Source organism: Coturnix japonica, unplaced genomic scaffold, assembly GCF_001577835.2.
Source record: "Coturnix japonica isolate 7356 unplaced genomic scaffold, Coturnix japonica 2.1 chrUnrandom501, whole genome shotgun sequence".
Taxonomy (NCBI): domain Eukaryota; kingdom Metazoa; phylum Chordata; class Aves; order Galliformes; family Phasianidae; genus Coturnix; species Coturnix japonica.
Genome location: NW_015439892.1, coordinates 88378 through 107886, shown reverse-complemented (window position 1 = coordinate 107886; position 19509 = coordinate 88378). Strand labels below are relative to the sequence as shown.

General features: G+C 55.9%; 1 protein-coding gene across 1 annotated transcript; it reads left to right on the top strand.

Annotated features, from left to right (window-relative positions):
* The first annotated feature begins 400 nt into the window (after positions 1 to 400).
* ARHGAP35 (Rho GTPase activating protein 35) lies at positions 401 to 19215 on the top strand. The gene is made up of 7 exons (XM_015850654.2): positions 401 to 513; positions 9660 to 13481; positions 15521 to 15665; positions 16710 to 16787; positions 16907 to 17038; positions 17737 to 17842; positions 18818 to 19215. The coding sequence occupies exons 2-7, from the start codon at positions 9819 to 9821 to the stop codon at positions 19176 to 19178; spliced, it is 4485 nt and encodes a 1494-aa protein (XP_015706140.1). The 5' UTR covers positions 401 to 513; positions 9660 to 9818; the 3' UTR covers positions 19179 to 19215.
* The last annotated feature ends 294 nt before the right edge of the window (positions 19216 to 19509 follow it).

Genomic DNA, 19509 nt, shown 5'->3' with positions numbered 1-19509 from the left:
CCCTATAGCCCCATAACACCCTATAGAGCCCCCTATAGCCCCATAACGCCCCCTATAGCCCCTTATAGAGCCCTATAGAGCCCTATAGCGCCCTATATCCCCTTATAGCGCCCTATAGCCCCTTATATCCCCATCCCGCCCCCTATATCCCCTCTACCCCCCGCCCCCCCCATCCCAGCCCCCTCCCCTCACCATGGCTCTCCACTTCCTGCAGCCCCTCCCCAAAACCGGATATCCGCTCTGCGCCGCGCGGTGCACGCCGGGAAGCGTAGTTCACATCCGGTACTTCATTTCCCAGAATCCTCTACGGGCGGCACCGCCTCAAAGCGCCGCATTGAGCCGCGCGGGGCACCCTGGGATATATCCCCCTACTTCCGCCTCGTTGAGGCCTACTAGGCCGCGGGGGTGGATAACGACGTTAAAACCGGGGGGGAAACGGCACCAAAACAGCTCAGGACGCTGCGAGGAGGGGGAAATGAAGCAGAGAAACGGATTATTCAGGAGACTAAAAAGGTAAAAGCGCCGCATTGAGGCTACGAGGCTTTGCGGCCTACTCTACCGGGCTTTGCGGCCTACTCTACCAGGCTTTGCGGCCTACTATACGAGGCTTTGCGGCCTACCGTACGAGGCTTTGCGGCCTACTCTACCGGGCTTTGCGGCCTACCGTACGAGGCTACGAGGCTTTGCGGCCTACTCTAGCGGGCTTTGCGGCCTACCGTACGAGGCTACGAGGCTTTGCGGCCTACTCTACCGGGCTTTGCGGCCTACCCTACTTTGCGGCCTACTATACGAGGCTTTGCGGCCTGCCCTGCGAGGCTTTGCGGCCTACCGTACGAGGCTTTGCGGCTTTGCGGCCTACTCTACCGGGCTTTGCGGCCTACCGTACGAGGCTACGAGGCTTTGCGGCCTACTCTACCGGGCTTTGCGGCCTACCCTACTTTGCGGCCTACCCTACTTTGCGGCCTACCCTACTTTGCGGCCTACCCTACTTTGCGGCCTACCCTACTTTGCGGCCTACCCTACTTGCGCCTACCCTCGGTTGCGGACCTACCCAGCGAGGCCCTTGCGGCCTACCGTACGAGGCTTTGCGGCCCTACTCTACCAGCCTTTGCGGCCTACCCTACTGTGCGGCCTACTGATACGAGTTTGCGCCTACTCTACCGTGGATTTTGCGGCCTACTCTACCGGGTCTTGCGCCTTACCCTACTTTGCGGCCTACCTTTACGAGCTTGCCGGCCTACCCTACTTGCGGCCTACTCTACCGGGTGCTTTGCGCCCTACGCCTACGAAGGCTTTGCGGCCTAACTCCCCCCCGCTCATGCGCGTTACCGCACCGCATCAGGCCCCGCTCTCGCCACCAGCGCACTCACTCCGCCTCCCCCCCCCCCCTTCCCGGGTCCTGAGGAGAGGAGAGGCGGGGAGGAGGATGGAAGGCGCAGCCGCCATTACAGGCCTCAGGCCCAACCCGCCGCGCGCCCCGGTGCCGCCCTCTCAAAGCGAACATGGCGGCCTTCCGCCCCCCCCCACCCACCCGGCGCAACCCCATCGATCCGTAAGAATAACAGGGGAGACCCCCCCCACAGCACACCCTATAGAATATATAAAGGTAACCCCCCCGCCCCCCCTATAAACGAGGGGAACAATGGGGCGGCCCCACCCCCTGAAGGGAGACGGGATGGGATGGGGGGATGTGGGGGCACCGGGAATCCCATTGCTGGAATGGGGGGGGGGGGGTCCTCATGCTGTAATGGGGGGGGGTTTAAACTCGGGATCCCATGCTGGTAATGGGGGGGGGGCTCTGTATGTGGGGGGGGGGGACCAGGGTCCTATGGCTTGGAGGGGGGGGTCTCATGCCTTGTAATGAGGCGGGGGCACGCGGATCCCCACTGCCTGTATGGGGGTCTTCACATGCTTGGAATGGGGCGGGGGCAACCGGGATCCCATTGCTGTAAGGGGGGGGGTCTATTGCTTGTAAGGGGGGAAGGGGTCCCTATTGCTTTAATGGGGGAATGGGTCCTATTGCCTTGTAAAGGGGGGGGTGGGCTCATGCCTGGTTAATGGGGGGGTGGGCACCCGGAACCCATGCCGTTAATGGGGGGGAGGAATGGGTGGGCACCGGAATCCCATTGCTGTTAAGGGAGGGAAACTGGGGGGGACACCGGGATCGCCATTGCTGGAAATGGGGGGTGGGTGGGGGGGGGGGTGTTTTCCTTCCCCCCCATAAAAAAAAAAAATTGCTTGTAATGGGCGGGGTCCAATTGCTGGTAAGGGGGGGGGCACCGGGATCCCCATTGCTGTAATGGGGGGAGGGGTCTCATTCTGTAAGGGGGGGGGGCAAATACCGGATCCATTGCCTGTAAAGGGGGGGGGGGGTCTTATTGCTTGTCAATGGGGGGAAACTGGGGCCCATTGCTTGTGATATGGGGTGGGGGCGTCCTCATGGCTGTAAGGGGGGGGGGGGGCACCGGGATCCCATTGCTTGTAATGGGGGGTGAGGGGGGTCTCATTGCTGGTAATGGGAGGAGGTTTAACCAGGATCCCATTGCTTAATGGGGGGGGGGGGTCTCTCTGTTAGGGAGAGGGGAACGGGTCCATTGCGGAATGGGGGGGTCTCACTGCGGTAATGGGGGGAGGTTTAAACCGGGAGTCCCATTGCTTGTAATGGGGGGGGGTTCTCGGTGTCAATGGGGGAGGGGGGACCGGTTCCCATGCGTGGAAGGGGGGTTAACCTGGAATCTCATGCGGTAATGGGGGCGGTCCCTGGTATGGGGGGGGTGAGTACGGGGTCCTATGGCGTGTTAAGGTGGGGGGGTTCCCTCTCATGTGCCTGTAATTGGGGCGGGGGCACGCGGGACGCCATTGCTGGTAAATTGGCGGGGGATCTGGGATCCCATTGCTCTGTAATGGGGGGGGGGGGGTCTTAATTGGCTTTAAATGGGGGAACTGGGTCCTAGTTGCTTTGTAATGGGGGGGGGGTCTCATGCTGCAATGGGGGGTGGGCACCGATCCCATTGCTTTAATGGGGGGGGGCGGGCTCGTTGCTTGTAATGGGGAGGGGGACACCAGGATCCCATTGCTTATAATGGGTAGGGTGTCTCATTGCTGGTAATGGGGGGGGGTGGCACCAGGACCCATTGCTTGGAATGGGGGGGTCCCACTGGCTGTAGGGGGGGACCCGGATCCCCATTGCGTGTAAGGAGGGGGAGCCTGGGGGGGGTGGCCACCGGGATCTCCAATGCTGTAATGGGGGGGGGGGTCGCCATTGCTGGTAAGGGGGGGGCACCGGTTCCCATTGCTGTAACTGAGGGGGTCCATGTGCTGTAATGGGGGGGGTCTGCCGTTATTAGGAGGGGACGGAACCAATTGCTTGTAATGGGGGGGGTCTCATTGCTTTAAGGTGGGGGGGGTCTCATTGCTAGTAAATGAGGGGGGGGGATGGGATCCCAACTTCTTGTAATTTGGGGGGGGGTCTCATTGCTGAATGGGGGGGGGGGGGGGGGGGGGGGGGGGGGGGGGGGGGGGGGGGGGGAACTGGTCCCATGGCTTATAATGGGGGGCGTGGGGTCTCTGTAATGGAGGGGTGGGCGTCGCGACCCCCCCACCCCACATATAGCCCTAATGGAAAGGGTTTCAGTAATAGGGGAGGGGGCAACATAAATGGGGGGGGGGGACCGGGATTCCATTGCTTGTAATGGAGGGGGGGTCTCTGGTAATGGAGGAGATAGGGTGATAGGGGAAAGGGCCGCAGTAATAGGGGAGGGGGCTCCGTTTATATGGGAGGGGGCACCAGAACCCCCTTTAATAGGGGAGGGGGCCCCAGGACCCTTTGAATAGGGGGGGGGGCTCCATATATGTAGAAGGGGGCACAAACCCCCCCCCCCTAAATAGGGAGGGGCAATGGATCCTTCGTAATGAGGGGAGGGGGGCCATTGACCCCATGTAAGAGTGGTGGGTACCGCCTAATAAAGTGGGGGGGGGGGCGCGTAACAGGACCCTGCCCATATGGGGGGGGGGGTCCCAATAATAGGGGAGGGGGGCACTGGGAACGCATGTATTTAGGGGAGGGGGAATAGAGGAAGGGGGGGGAAACTTATTAATTGGGGGGTCCCTTCTAATTGGGGTGTGCGGGGTCAACCCAGGCCCCATATATAGGAGTGGGAGCACTGGGACCCCCCCCCCCATAATAAAGGAGACCCTCATTTTGGTCCCCCCCTCCCAAATAATGTATGGAGACCCCCAATGTTGGGGGGGGGGGGGCCCTTTAAATTGGTTATGGGCTGTTGTGGGGGGGGTCTCCAAATCCTATGGAATCCTATGGGGTCCCCCCCCCAAATCCTGTGGGATGCTGTGGTTGGGGTCCCCCTAAATCCATTGGGGTTCTATGATGGGGGTCCCCCCCCCTAAATTCTATGGGGCTCTGTGGTGGGGACCCCCCCCCAAATCCTATAGCAGGGACCCGCCCCCAGATCCTATAGTGGAGACCCCTATATTTTATGGGGCTCTATGGAAGGGACCCCCCCCAAATCCTATAGCACGGACCCCCCCCAGATCCTATAGTGGAGACCCCTATATTTTATGGGGCTCTATGGAAGGGACCCCCCCAGACCCTATAGCAGGGACCCCCCCCAGATCCTATAGTGGGGACCCCTATATCCTATGGGGCTCTATGGTGGGGTTCATTGGGTCTGTGGGGTCATAATGGAACCCAATGGTGACCCCAATTCCCTTTGTGTCCTATGGGGTCGTTGTAGTGTCCTATGGAGTCATAATGGAACCCAATGGTGACCCTAAATGCCTTTGTGTCCTATGAGGTCATAATGGAACCCAATGGTGACCCCAATTCCCTTTGTGTCCTATGGGGTCATTGTAGTGTCCTATGGGGTCATATAGGAACCCTATGGTGACCCTAAATGCCTTTGTGTCCTATGGGGTCTTAATGGAACCCTATGGTGACCCCAATTCCCTTTGTGTCCTATGGGGTCATATAGGAACTCAATAATGACCCCAATTCCCTTTGTGTCCTATGGGGTCATATAGGAACCCAGTGGAAATTGTTGGGAAAAATGGCAATTTAAGGTGAAAACGGGGCGAAAATCCCCTTTTTGTGTCAGGAATCCGAAGTTTTGATTGGAATGGGGGCAAAAATGGGGTAAGAAATGGCAGTTTTGGGGTAGTTTGAAGCCTGGTTGTGGGGCATTGATGGGATGGGAGTGAAAATGGGGCGGAAAAGCCCATTTTGGGGTAAAAAATAGGGGATGGTTTGGGGCTAAAATAGGCCAGAATGGGGTTGGAGGTCACATTATGGGGGTAAAAATGGATCCAGAAGTGCCGTTTTGGGGTGAAAACGGGTGGGAAAAGGTGTATTTTGGGGTAAAAAGATGTTATTTCCCAATGGGGGGCAGTTATGGGGTTGGGATGTGAGCCCAGGGCTGAGCTCCTCCTTCCCAACCCTGCGGGGTCAATGAGTAACTCCTGACTCAGGGATTTCGGGGTTGAAAGTGAAAGTTCCCAACGCCGCCGTGGGGCACGGAGCTGTGAGTGCGGATATAGGGGACCCAGACCCACGGATATAGGGGTCCCCATAGAGGGTTTGGGGTGGGGTCCCTGCTATTGGGTGTGGGGGAGGGTCCCCGCCATAGGATATGGGGGAAGGGTCCCCACAATAGGATTTGGGGGAGGGTCCCTGTCATAGTGTTTGGGGTAGGGTCCCCATATAGGATTTGGGGGAGGGTCCCGCCATAGGATATGTGGGAAGGGTCCCCACCATAGGATTTGGGGGGGGTCCCCATATAGGATTTGGGGGAGGGTCCCGCCATAGGACATGGGGGAAGGGTCCCCACAATAGGATTTGGGGGAGGGTCCCCATATAGGATTTGAGGGGGGGTCCCCACCATAGGATATGGGGGAAGGGTCCCCACAATAGGATTTGGGGGAGGGTCCCCGCCATAGTGTTTGGGATGAGGTCCCCATATAGGATTTGAGGGGGAATCCCTGCCATAGGATTTGAGGGGTCCCCACCATAGGATTTGAGGGGGGGGTCCTTGCCATTGTGTTTGGGGGAGGGTCCCTGCCATAGTGTTTGGGGTAGGGTCCCCATATAGGATTTGAGGGGGGGTCCCCACCATAGGATTTGGGGGAGGGTCCCCATATAGGATTTGGGGGAGGGTCCCTGTCATAGTGTTTGGGGTGAGGTCCCCATATAGGATTTGGGGGAGGGTCCCTGTCATAGTGTTTGGGGTGAGGTCCCCATATAGGATTTGGGGGAGGGTCCCCGCCCACAGTGTTTGATGAGGGCCCCATATAGATTGAGAGGTTTCGCCATAGAATACGGGAAGGTCCCCATATAGGATTTGAGGGGGGGTCCCATATAGGATTTGGGGAGGGTCCCCACAATAGGATTTGGGGGAGGGTCCCCACAATAGGACTTGGGAGAAGGTTCCCATAGTGTTTGGGGTGAGGTCTTCATATAGGATTTGGGGAGGGTCCTGCCATAGGATATGGGGGAGGTTCCCATATGGGATTTGGGGCAGGTCCCTTCATAGTGTTTTGGGGAGTTCCCCATATAGGATTTAGGGGGCCCACTATAGGACATGGGGAAGGTCCCATATGGGATTTGGGAGAGGGTCCCTGCATAGTGTCTGGGAACGGTCCTCATATAGGATTTGAGCGGGGCGGTCCCATATAGGATTTGAGGGGGTCGCCGCCATAAGGATATGTGGAAGCGGTCCCACATAGAGTGAGGGAGGGTCCCTGCCATAGTTTTGGGTAGCGTTCCCAATATAGGATTTGGTGGAGGGTCCACCATAGGATATGGAAGGTCTGCCACAATAGGATTTGGGGGAGGGTCCCTGTCCATTAGTGTTTCGGTGAGGTCCCCATATAGGATTTGGGGGGTAGCCGTCTGCCATAGGAATATGTGGGAAGGGTCCACCACCATAGGGATTTGAGGGGGGGTGCCTTGCCATAGTGTTTGGGAAGGGTCCCCACAATTAGGATTTTGGGCAGGGAGTCCCCAGCATAAGTGTTTGGGATGAGGTCCCATATACGGAATTTGAGGGAGGGTTTCCACCATAGAATATTGGGAAGGCGTCCCATATAGGATTGAGGGGTCCAAATAGAGATTGCGGGAGGGTCCCCACAATAGGATTTGGGGAGGGTCCCACAATTAGGAACTTGGGAGAAGGTCCCTCCATAGTGTTGGGTGAGTACTTCATATAGGATTTGGGGAGGGTCCTGCCATAGGACTAATGGGGAAGGTCACATATGGATTTGGGGGGTCCTGTCATCCATAGTGTTTGGCTAGGGTCCCCATATAGAGTTTAAGGGGGTACTTGCCGTAGTATTGGAAGGTCCATGTAGATTTGCAGGGGTGTCCCACCATAGGATTGAGGGGGTTCCTTGCCATAGTGTTTGGGAAGGTCCCCACAATAGGTTTGGGGAGGGTCCCCGCCATACGTGTTTGGATGAGTCCCACATTATAGATTCTGAGGGAGCGGTTTTTGCCAATAGAGATATGGGGAAGGCCCCAGATAGGATTTGAGGGGGGTCCCCACCAAGATAGTGCGAGCGTCCGCGCCATAGGGATTTGGAGGGGGGGGTCCTTGCCATTGTGTCTGGGGAGGGTCCCTGCCCATATGTGTTGGGTAGGTCCCCATACAGGGATTGGGGCGGGCTCCCCCACCATAGGATAGTGGAAAGGGTCACCACCATAGGATTGGGGGTCCCCATGATAGATTTGAGGGGGGTCCCCACCATAGGATATGGGAGAGTCTCCCCACATTAGGATTGGCGGTGTCCACATAGGATTGAAGGAGTCCCATGCCATAGGATTTACGGGGTCGCCACTATAGTTTGGGGGAGGGTCCTCGCTATAGGATTCGGCCTCATTCCCATCCTGTGGCCCCATATTCAGATGTTATTGCAGATTTTATGCCCATTTTCAGCACAATATATGCAGATTGTGCCCATTTTCATGCCTCCCAATTCCCATCCTTGCAAGCCCCATTCACTCTGATAATACTGCAGATTTATGCCCATTTTCAGCACAATTATGGCAGATTTGTGCCCATTTTCAGCACAATTATGGCAGATTTGTGCCCCATTTTCAGCCTGGTTCCCATCCTATGACCCCATACTTGATATTATGGCAGAGTTTTGCCCATTTTCAGTTACAGTTATAGCATGAATTACAGCAAGTATTTGCTGCCATTTTCAGGCCTGCGTTCCATCCCACAACCCCATATTCAGATATATGGCAGCATTTGTGCCCATTTTCAGCAACAATTATGGCCGAATTTGTGCCCATTTTCAGCCACAATTATGGCAAGATTTCCCATTTCAGGCCTGGTTCCCATCCTAATGACCCCATACCTTGATATTATGCCAGAGTTTGCCCATTCAAGCACAATCTATGCAGATTTGTGCCCATTTTTCAAACACAATTATGCAATTGTCGCCCATTTTCAGTCTTTCCATCCCGCAGTCCTGTATTTAGGTATTATTGCAGGTTACGCCCGTTTTCAGTACAGTTATATCAGATTTTTGCCCATTTTCAGCAGATTTATGTAGATTTGTTGCCCATTTCCAGCCTCATTCCCATCCTTGTTCGCCCCAATAATTCAGATTTATTGCAGATTTATGCCCATTTTCAGCACATTTATGGCAGATTTTTGCCTATTTTCAGCCTCATTCCCATCCTGCAGCCCCATACTCTGATAATACTGCAGATTTATGCCCATTTTCAGCACAATTATGGCAGATTTGTGCCCATTTTCAGCCTGTTCGCCATCCTATACCCCATACTTTGATAGTATGCAGAGTTTGCCCAGTTCAGTACAGTTAGAGCAGAATACAGCAAATTTGTGCCCATTTTCAGCCTTCACATCCACAGCCACATATTCAGTATATTATGGCAGATTTGTGCCCATTTTCAGTCCTGTTCCCATCCCACAGCCCTGTACTCTGATATTATGGCAGAACTGTGCCCATTTTCAGCACAATTATTGCAGAAGTTATGCCCATTTTCAGCAGATTTATGGTAGATTTGTGCCTATTTTCAGCCTGGTTCCCATCCCACAAGCCCCATTATTCGATATTATGGCAGAATTTGCCTTTTCAAAGGCCTGTTCCCATCCTTATGACCCATTACTGATATTATGGCAGAGTTTTGCCCATTTTCAGTACAGTTATAGCAGAATTACAGCAGATTTGTGCCCATTTTCAGCCTGGTTCACATCCCACAGCCCCATATTCAGATTTAATGCAAATTTTGCCCCATTTTCAGCAACAGCTATGGCAGATTATACCTATTTTCAGACCGTTTCCCATAGCCTTGGCCCCATATTCAGAGTCTATTGATTTATGCCCATTTTTCAGCACATATAGGCAGATTTTTCCTATTTCACTCATTTCCCATTTCCTGCAGCCCCATACTCTGATAATACTGCAGATTTATGCCCATTTTCAGCACAATTATGGCAGATTTGTGCCCATTTTCAGCCTGGTTCCCATCCTGTGGCCCCATATTCAGATGTTATTGCAGATTTATGCCCATTTTCAGCACATTTATTGCAGATTTATGCCCATTTTCAGCACATTTAGAGCAGAATTGTGTCTCAGTCCCTCCTTTCCCACATTGCTGACTCCTTTCTCTCCTTCAGGGTCCCCCCTCGGCCGCCTGATTTCATCCCCCCTCCAGCCCTGAGCTGCCCCACAGCCATGGGGACGCCACCGCTGTCGTGAGCCCCCCATCTACCGCCGCCCATCCGCGCTGCCACCGATCCTCTGGGCAGGGCTTGGGACAGGATGTACGGACGACGATGATGATGGCGAGGAAGCAAGATGCCCGAATCCCCACCTACAACATTAGCGTGGTGGGTTTATCCGGGACTGAGAAAGAAAAGGGTCAGTGCGGCGTCGGCAAATCTTGTCTCTGCAACCGCTTCGTCCGGCCGAGCGCCGACGAGTTCCACCTGGATCACACGTCGGTGCTCAGCACCAGCGACTTCGGGGGGCGGGTGGTCAACAACGATCACTTTTTATACTGGGGAGAGGTGGTGCGGTCGCTGGAGGAGTGCGCGGAATGTCGGGCGCACGTGGTGGAACAAACAGAGTTTATCGATGACCAAACCTTCCAGCCTCACCGCAGCACCGCGCTGCAACCCTACATCAAACGCGCCGCGGCCACTAAGTTGGCTTCGGCTGAGAAGCTGATGTATTTCTGCACCGACCAGCTGGGCTTGGAGCAGGACTTTGAGCAGAAGCAGATGCCGGATGGGAAGCTGTTGGTGGATGGTTTCCTGCTCTGCATCGACGTCAGCAGGGGGATGAATCGGAACTTTGACGAGCAGCTGAAATTCGTCTCTAATCTCTACAACCAGTTGGCCAAGACCAAGAAACCCATCGTGGTGGTGCTGACCAAATGCGACGAAGGCGTGGAGCGTTACATCCGCGACGCTCACGCCTTCGCCCTCAGCAAGAAGAACCTGCAGGTGGTGGAGACGTCGGCTCGCTCCAACGTCAACGTGGACCTGGCGTTCGGCACCTTGGTGCAGCTGGTGGATAAGAGCCGCGGGAAGACCAAAATCATCCCCTACTTCGAGGCGTTGAAGCAACAGAGCCAGCAGATCGCGGCCGCCAAGGACAAGTATGAGTGGTTGGTGAGTCGTGTTGTCAAGAACCACAATGAGACGTGGGCTGCTGTCAGTCGTAAGATGCAGGCGGCACCGGAGTACCAGGACTATGTGTATCTGGAGGGGACTCCAAAGGCCAAGAAGCTCTTCCTACAGCACGTCCAGCGTCTGAAGCAGGAGCACATCGAGCGCAGGAGGCGGGCGTACCTGGCGCTGCTCCCGCAGGCGTTGGACGCGCTGGTTCCCGACCTGGATGAGATCGACCACCTGAGCTGCTCCAAAGCTCGGCGGCTGTTGGAGGGGAAGGGGGATTTCTCCAAGTGGTTCGTGGTGCTGGAGGAGACCCCGTGGGACGCCACGAGTCATATAGACAGCGCCGACACCGAGCGCATCCCCTTCGACGTGATGGAGACGCAGGCAGCCGAGCAGCTCTACGAGGCTCATCTGGAGAGGTTGAGGAATGAGAGGAAGCGTGCTGAGATGCGGAGGGCTTTCCAAGAGAACCTGGAGGCATCTCCCTTCGTGACGCCTGGCAAACCATGGGAGGAAGCACGCAGCTTCATCATGAACGAGGACTTCTACATGTGGCTGGAGGAGCCGGTCTACATGGACATCTACGGCAAGCACCAGAAGCGCATCATTGAGAGGGCCAAGGAGGAGTTCCAGGAGCTGCTGCTGGAGTACTCGGAGCTGTTCTATGAGCTGGAGTTGGACGCCAAGCCCAGCAAGGAGAAGATGGGGGTGATCCAGGAGGTGCTGGGCGAGGAGCAGCGCTTCAAGGCGCTGCAGAAGCTGCAGGCGGAGCGCGACGCTCTCATCCTAAAGCACATCCACTTCGTCTACCACCCGACCAAGGAGACGTGCCCCAGCTGCCCTCTTTGTGTCGATTCACGTGTCGAGCAGCTCCTGGGCTCCCGCACCTCCCGACCGACCGACCGGAACCAGAAGAACTTCCTCTCGGACCCCAACGTCGACCGCATCAACCTGGTGATCCTGGGGAAGGACGGCCTGGCCCGCGAGTTGGCCAACGAGATCCGGGCGTTGTGCACCAACGACGACAAGTACGTCATCGAGGGCAAGATGTACGAGCTGTCGCTGCGGCCCATCGAGGGCAACGTGCGGCTGCCCGTCAACGCCTTCCAGACACCCACCTTCCAGCCCCACGGCTGCCTCTGCCTCTACAACTCCAAGGAATCGCTCTCCTATGTGGTGGAGAGCATTGAGAAGAGCGCGGCGGGTCGGAGGGAGAACCACCCGGCCCACCTCCCTCTTACCCTGATGCTGGTCAACAAGCGCGGCGATGCGGGCGGCGAGACGCTGCACAGCCTGGTGCAGCAGGGCCAGCAGATCGCTGGTAAGCTGCAATGCGTCTTCCTCGACCCCGCCGCCGCCGGCATCGCCTACGGGCGCAGCGTGAACGAGAAGCAGATCAGCCAAGTGCTGAAGGGGCTGCTGGACTCTAAGAGGAACCTCAGCCTCCTCTCGGCGCCCCAAGGCCTCAAGGAGCTGTCGGACGTGGAGCTGCGCGTGGCCATGTGCTTTATGTGCGGTGACGCGGCGGGTGCTGACGAGCTGCTGGCTCCCATCCTGCAGTCCCCGCTGTGTCGCCCGGCGCCGTGTGGTGGCTCCGTGCTGCTGGAGCTGAGCTTGGGGCAGCAGAGGAGACGCGTGGAGCTCTCTCTGCTCTCCTACCACGCGGCCTTTGGTGTGCGGAAGAGCCGCCTGGTGCATGGCTACGTTGTCTTCTACGCAGCCAAACGTCGCGCCTCGCTGGCCATGCTGCGTGCCTTCCTCTGCGAGGTGCAGGACGTCGTCCCGGTGCAGCTGGTGGCTCTCATTGATGGCTCCGTGGACGTCCTGGAGAGCGACGTGAGCCGCGAGCAAGTGGCCGAGGGGGAGGAGATTGCACAGGAGATCGACGGCAAGTTCGCTGCTGTGACGTACGGGCAGACTCAGCCCAAACTGGACAGTTTCCAGGCCTTCTTCAAGGAAGCCCTGGAGAAGAAGACGTTGGTGGAGGCCATGCACATGTACGACCACGCGGCCGAGGCGTGCGGGGCGGAGGAGGCAGCGGGGTCGCCGCGTGCTGCGTCGCCGCAGTGTAATTCCCATCCACCCGACTCGGAGGAGGACTTGGAACCTCAGCCCTACGGCTTCTGCCGGGACGAGGCGGCGCTGCCCAAGGACCACTCGAAGCTCTCAGTGGAGCTGGAGGGGAACGACGGGCTGGCCTTCATCTCGGTGGTCAGCGCCTTTGAGAGCAAGCTGAACAGCAAAGTGCCTCCGCCGGTGAAGCCGAAGCCGCCGGTGCCCTTCGAGTTGGGCAAAGGGGATCTATCCTACCTAGAGCAAGGCCAGAGGAAATCGGTGTCGTGCGGCAGCTGGCCGCCCGCCGACGCCTTCGACCCTTCGGATTACGCCGAGCCGCTGGATGCCGTGCTCAAACCCAAGAGCGAGGAGGAGAACATCTACTCGGTGCCCCACGACAGCACCCAGGGGAAGATCATCACCATCCGCAACATCAACAAGAGCCAACCCAACGGCGGCGCCAACAACGGCTCCGACAGCGAGGCCGACAGCAGCTCTTTGGAGCGCGGTGGCCGTAAGCTTTCTCTCCTGGCCAAACCTGCTCTCTATCGGACGCGTTGCGCCCGGCTCGGCCGCTTCGCCTCCTATCGCAGCAGCTTTGGGGTAGGCAGCGATGACGAGTTGGGACCCATTAGGAAGAAGGAGGAGGATCAGAGCTCGCAGGGCTACAAGGGAGACAATGCCGTCATCCCGTACGAGGCGGCCGACGGGGAGGACCCGCGGAGGAGGAACATCCTGCGCAGCCTCCGGCGGACCACCAAGGTAAGGAAGTGCCTTTTGGGGCTGTTTCAGGCTTTTGAGCCATTTATGGGGATGGTTTGGAGGGTTCTGGTTGAGCCATGAGCGGCTCCGTCTCCTTAATTCCAAACTCCACCTCCTGCGTTCCGGCTGTTTGCCCCATTCTGGTGGTCCCAGGGAAATCCTTCCCTGCTCACAAGTCAGGCAAGTCCCTCCTTAATTAGCCCTGAGCCACAATTAGCTGGTGTGGGGGGGGGGGGCATCAAAACAGTGTAAATTCATGGAGGTTTGGGGAGTCACGGTGAGTCGTGGCCGGGGTTGAGGGATCCCATCACCGTTCTCAGTGGGATCCTGTCCCCATTCCCAGTGGGATCCCAAAACTGTTCCCAATGGGATCTCACTTTCATTCCCAGTGGGATCCCATCCCTATTCTCAGTGGGATCCCAAAACTGTTCCCAATGGGATCCTATCATTGTTCCCAGTGGGATCTCAACTTCATTCCCAGTGGGATCCCATCCCCATTCCCAATGGGGCATCTGTTCCATTCCCATTGGGATCCCATCCCCATTCCTAGTAAAATCTTCTCCCCTTTCCCATTGGGTTCCCATCCTCATTCCCATTTGGATCCCGTTCCCATTCCCATTGGGGTCCCATCCCCGTTCCCAATGGGACCCCAGCTCCTTTCTCAGTGGGACCCCATCCCCATTCCTAGTGGGATCCTGTCCCTGTTCCCAGTGGAATCCTGTCCCCTTTTCCATTGGGACCCCATCCCCTTTCCCAGTAGGATCCCATCCTCGTTCCCATTGGGATCCTGTCCCTGTTCCCAGTGGAATCCTGTCCCCGTTCCCAATGGGACCTCAGCTCCTTTCCCAATGGGATCCCATCCCTGTTCCCAATTGGATGCCACCACTTCATTCCATTTGGGATCCTGTCCCCATTCCCATTGGGGTCCCATCCCCGTTCCCAATGGGACCCCAGCTCTTTTCTCAGTGGGGTCCCATCCCCATTGGGATCCCGTCCCATCCTCATTCCCATTGGGATCCCGTCCCATCCTCATTCCCATTGGGATCCCGTCCCTGTTCCCATTGGGATCCCGTCCCATCCTCATTCCCATTGGGATCCCGTCCCATCCTCATTCCCATTGGGATCCTGTCCCTGTTCCCAGTGGGATCCCATCCCCATTCCCAGTGGGATTCCACCTTCATTCCCATTGGGATCCCATCCCTGTTCCCAATGGGACCCCAGCTCCTTACTCAGTGGGATCCCATCCCCATTCCCACTGGGACCTCAGCTCCTTTCCCAATGGGATCCCATCCCCGTTCTTCAATAAAGACCCAACAAAACGCCCCCATTTCTTCTCCATCAGCTGTGAGCAAACAAAGCTCCAAAATCATGAGATTTCCACCCAAAAAATGGAGCTCCTTCAGGGAACCAAAACCCCCCCAAAGATTTGGGCCATTTTCCCCCAAAATCAGGTGAAATCTCTGCAGGTTTTGAGGGAAAAAGGGGTAAATTGCCTGTTAAAAAGGTGAATAAATGCTGTATTTAGGATAAAAGTCCCATAAATAGTGAAACATTTGAATTAGCGCCTCATTAGGGCATAATTAATTATTGCGTGGTAATAATTCATCATCCCGTGGCAACAATTGGTTGTTAGGGGGTAACAATTAATTACCTCAATAATTCATTGCCCTAATTTATCGTCACAGCAATTAATCATCATGTCATAATTGGTTATGCCGTGATTAATTAATCAAGCATCGCAATGCGCAATGATGTCATCACCTCATGTAGTGACGTCATCACCGTGTCACGTCATAATTACTTCCCCTGCTAATTAACACCCAATCCCCCGCGATAGTTAAGGCCTCACATGATTACATTTGCCTGTTTAATTAGCAGCAACCCCCCCCATTGTGTTAATTAAGGGTTCATATGATGACGTCGTCCCTCCCTCCTCTCCCACTCCACCCCGCTTCCCCTTCGAGCCCTTCCTGCTCCTTTTGGGTCAAAAAGGGGCCGTTTCGGTTCATCCCATAACACCACCCCATTTCCCCCCATAGAAACCAAAGCCCAAACCTCGGCCTTCGCTCACCAAACCCATGTGGGAGAGCAGCTATTTTGGGGTGCCCCTCAGCAGCGTCGTCAGCGCCGAGAAGCCCATCCCCATCTTCATCGAGCGCTGCATCGAGTACATCGAGGCCACAGGTGAGATACCTCTTTTGGCCCCAAATTATCCTCTTTTTGCCCCAAATCCTCCTCTTTTTGCTCGAAATCCTCCTCTTTTGGCCCCAAATCCCCCTCTTTTGGCCCCAAATCCCCCTCTTTTGGCCCCAAATCCCCCTCTTTTGGCCCCAAATCCTCCTCTTTTTGCTCCAAATCCTCCTCGTTTTGCTCCAAATCCTCCTCTTTTTGCTCCAAATCCTCCTCTTTTTGTCCCAAATCCTCCTCTTTTTGCTCCAAATCCTCCTCTTTTGGCCCCAAATTCTGCACCTTTTGCCCCAAATCCCCCTCTTTTTGCTCCAAATCCTCTTTTTGCCCCAAATTCTGCACCTTTTGCCCCAATTTCAGCTCTTTTTGCCCCAAATTCTGCACCTTTTGCCCCAATTTCAGCTCTTTTTGCCCCAAATTCTGCTTTTGCCCCAAATCCTCCTCTTTTTGCTCCAAATCCTCCTCTTTTTGCCCCATATTCTGCACCTTTTGCCCCAAGTTCTCTTTTTACCCCAATTTTTCATTTTGCACCAAATCCTCCTCTTTTTGCCCCAAATTCTGTACCTTTTGCCCCTGTTTCAGCTCTTTTTGCCCCAAATTCAGCACCTTTTGCCCTGTATTCAGCTCTTTTTGCCCCAACTTTGGCTCCTTTTGCCCCAAATTCAGGGTCTTTTTGCCCCAAATTCAGCCCTTTTTGCTCCAAATTCAGCCCTGTTTGCCCTGAATTCAGTCCTTTTTCCTCCAAATTCAGCCCTTTTTGCCTGGAATCCAGCAACTTTTGCCCCGAATTCAGCTCTTTTTGCCCCAAATTCAACACCTTTTGCCCCAATTTCAGCTGTTTTTGCCCCAGCTTTGGCTCCTTTTGCCCCAAATTCAGTTTTATTTGCCCCAATTTCAGCTCTTTTTGCTCCAAATTCAACATCTTTTGCCCCAAATTCAGTTTTATTTGCCCCAATTTCAGCTCTTTTTGCTCCAAATTCACCACCTTTTGCCCCAAATCCAGTTCTTTTTACCCCAAATCTTGCCAACTTCTCCATCCAGGGCTCAGCACCGAGGGCATCTACCGCGTGAGCGGCAACAAGTCCGAGATGGAGAGCCTGCAGCGCCAGTTCGACCAGGGTAATGCCCCAAAAATGCCCCAAAAAACAGGGATACCCCCCTCCCACCCCACATCCCACCCCATAGGGAGCTGTGCTGTAACCATGGACCCCACCCCTATATCCCCCCCTACCCCATAGACCACAACCTGGACCTGGCTGAGAAGGATTTCACTGTCAACACGGTGGCCGGGGCCATGAAGAGCTTCTTCTCCGAGCTGCCCGAGCCCCTGGTGCCCTATAGCATGCAGGTGGAGCTGGTGGAAGCCCACAGTGAGTAGGGGGTGATGGGGGGGAGACAGGGGGCAGGACCCCAAATCACTGCTTTGGGGTGGGGGTCTGTACCCCCACATTGCGTCTCCGATGTCTTAGAGTGGTTGGGTTGGGGGATTTTAAAGGGCTTGGGGTCCTGTGGTGGGGGGGGCTGGGGGGCATTTGACATCATGGAAGCACGGAGGGACCTTTAGGATCACAGAACCATGGGATCCTATAGTGGTTGGACCCTTTAGGATCATAGAACCTTGAGATCCTACAATGGTTGGGTTGGCAGAGCCTTTAGGATCACTGAACCACAGGATCCTACAGTGGTTGGGTTGGAGGGACCTTTAGGATCATAGAACCATGGGATCCTACAGTGGTTGGACCCTTTAGGATCATAGATCTATGAGATCCTACAGTGGTTGGGTTGGCAGAGCCTTTAGGATCACAGAACCACGGGATCCTACAGTGGTTGGACCCTTTTAGGATCATAGAACCATGGGATCCTACAGTGGTCGGACCCTTTAGGATCATAGAACTATGAGATCCTACAATGGTTGGGTTGGAGGGACCTTTAGGATCATAGAACCATGGGATCCTACAATGGCTGGGATATGGGGAAGCTGAGCAGCCCAGGTCCCACACAATGGGATCTGAGGGATCCCACTGCGACTCTTCCCATCCTACAAATCTCCCTTCTCCTTTCTGGACAGAAATCAACGACCGGGAGCAGAAGCTCCACGCGCTGAAGGAGGTGCTGAGGAAGTTCCCCAAGGAGAACTACGAGGTCTTCAAATACGTCATCGGGCACTTGAACAAGTACGTCTATGGGGTCCCCCCCCAAGCCCCCCCTGTCTTCCTCTGAACCCATCACCGGGGCTTGGATTTGCCCCAGAACCCAAAAGTGGGGTTCAAGGTTGAGGCAAAATCCAACTTTGTGGTATGGGGTTACCCCAAAACCCAACAGTGGGGCTCAGGGTCATCCCAAAAGCCAACAACGGGGCTCAGCGTCACCCCAAAACCCAACAACGGGGCTCAGGGTCACCCCAAAACCCAACAATGGGGCTCAGGGTCACCCCATAGCCCAAGAACAGGGCTCAGGATCATCCCAAAAGCCAACAACGGGGCTCAGCGTCGCCCCAGAACCCAACAACAGGGCTCAGGGTCATCCCAAAACCCAACAATGGGGCTCAGGGTCACCCCAGAACCCAAGAACAGGGCTCAGAGTCACTCCAGAACCCAATAACGGGACTCAGGGTCACCCCAAAACCCAAGAACAGGGCTCAGTGTCACTCCAAAACCCAATAACGGGACTCAGGGTTGCCCCAGAACCCAACAACAATGCTCAGGTTCACCCCAAAATCCAACAATGGGGCTCAGGGTCACCCCAAAACCCAACAATGGGGCTCAGGTTCGCCCCAAAACCCAATAACAGGACTCAGGGTTGCCTCAAAACCCAACAATGGGGCTCAGGGTCACCCCAAAACCCAAGAACAGGGCTCAGGTTCGCCCCAAAACCCAATAACGGGACTCAGGGTCACCCCAAAACCCAACAATGGGGCTCAGTGTCACTCCAAAACCCAATAACGGGACTCAGGGTTGCCCCAAAACCCAACAATGGGGCTCAGGGTCACCCCAAAACCCAATAACGGGACTCAGGGTTGCCCCAGAACCCAACAGCGGGGCTCAGTGTCGCCCCATCAGTAGAATTTGGGGCTTGGGTTTGCTCTCGCACCCCTACACCATCGTAGCATCCCTGGGCTCACCCCAAACCCCTTCCCCTTCCATTTTTAGGGTGAGCCACCACCACCGCGTCAACCTGATGACCAGCGAGAACCTCTCCATCTGCTTCTGGCCCACGTTGATGCGCCCCGACTTTAGCACCATGGACGCCCTGACGGCCACCCGCACCTACCAGACAATCATCGAACTCTTCATCCAGCAGTGCCCCTTCTTTTTCTACCACCGCCCCATCCTCGACCCCCCCAACGCCGCCCCATCCTCCCCTTCGGCCTCCGTCCCCCCCCCCGGCGTCGTCCCTTTCGCCCCCATCTCGGCTCAGCCGTCGCCCCCCAGGACCCCTCCTCCGTCGCCGCAGTCGCCCGTCCAAGCTCTCCTCCCGGCCCCGCTCCATGCAGAGCAGCACTCGCTGTGAGCCGGGTTGGGGGGTGGGGTGGGAAAAATGGGAGGGAAAGGGGGGAAAAAAGGGGGTTTAGGGGGGGGAGAAACAAAAGGGGAGGGTGGGAGGGTGGGGGGAAGAGGATAAAAGGAGAGAAATGAAACAGAAAGTGGAATAGAAGCAAAGAAACAAAGAGTTGCACCGTAGAGATGGGTCTGGGCTCGGGCGGTGCTCGCCATCTTCCCCTTCCCAGCGTGGACTTGTGGAGCTGGGGGGGGGGATTCTCATGGTTGGGGTTGGGGGGGTTGAGGAGCTCAGTGCTGTGGGATTTGGGCTCGGACTCAGTGCGCTGAGCGCAGCCCAATGG

What these genes read in the sequence shown, in the direction of transcription:
- ARHGAP35 (XM_015850654.2), top strand. Translation starts at nt 9,819, where the DNA reads ATGATGATGGCGAGGAAGCAAGATGCCCGAATCCCCACCTACAACATT. An exon ending in CGAGTACATCGAGGCCACAG is followed by an intron (nt 15,666 to 16,709) that starts GTGAGATACCTC and finishes TTCTCCATCCAG; the next exon opens with GGCTCAGCACCGAGGGCATC. An exon ending in GGAGCTGGTGGAAGCCCACA is followed by an intron (nt 17,039 to 17,736) that starts GTGAGTAGGGGG and finishes CTTTCTGGACAG; the next exon opens with AAATCAACGACCGGGAGCAG.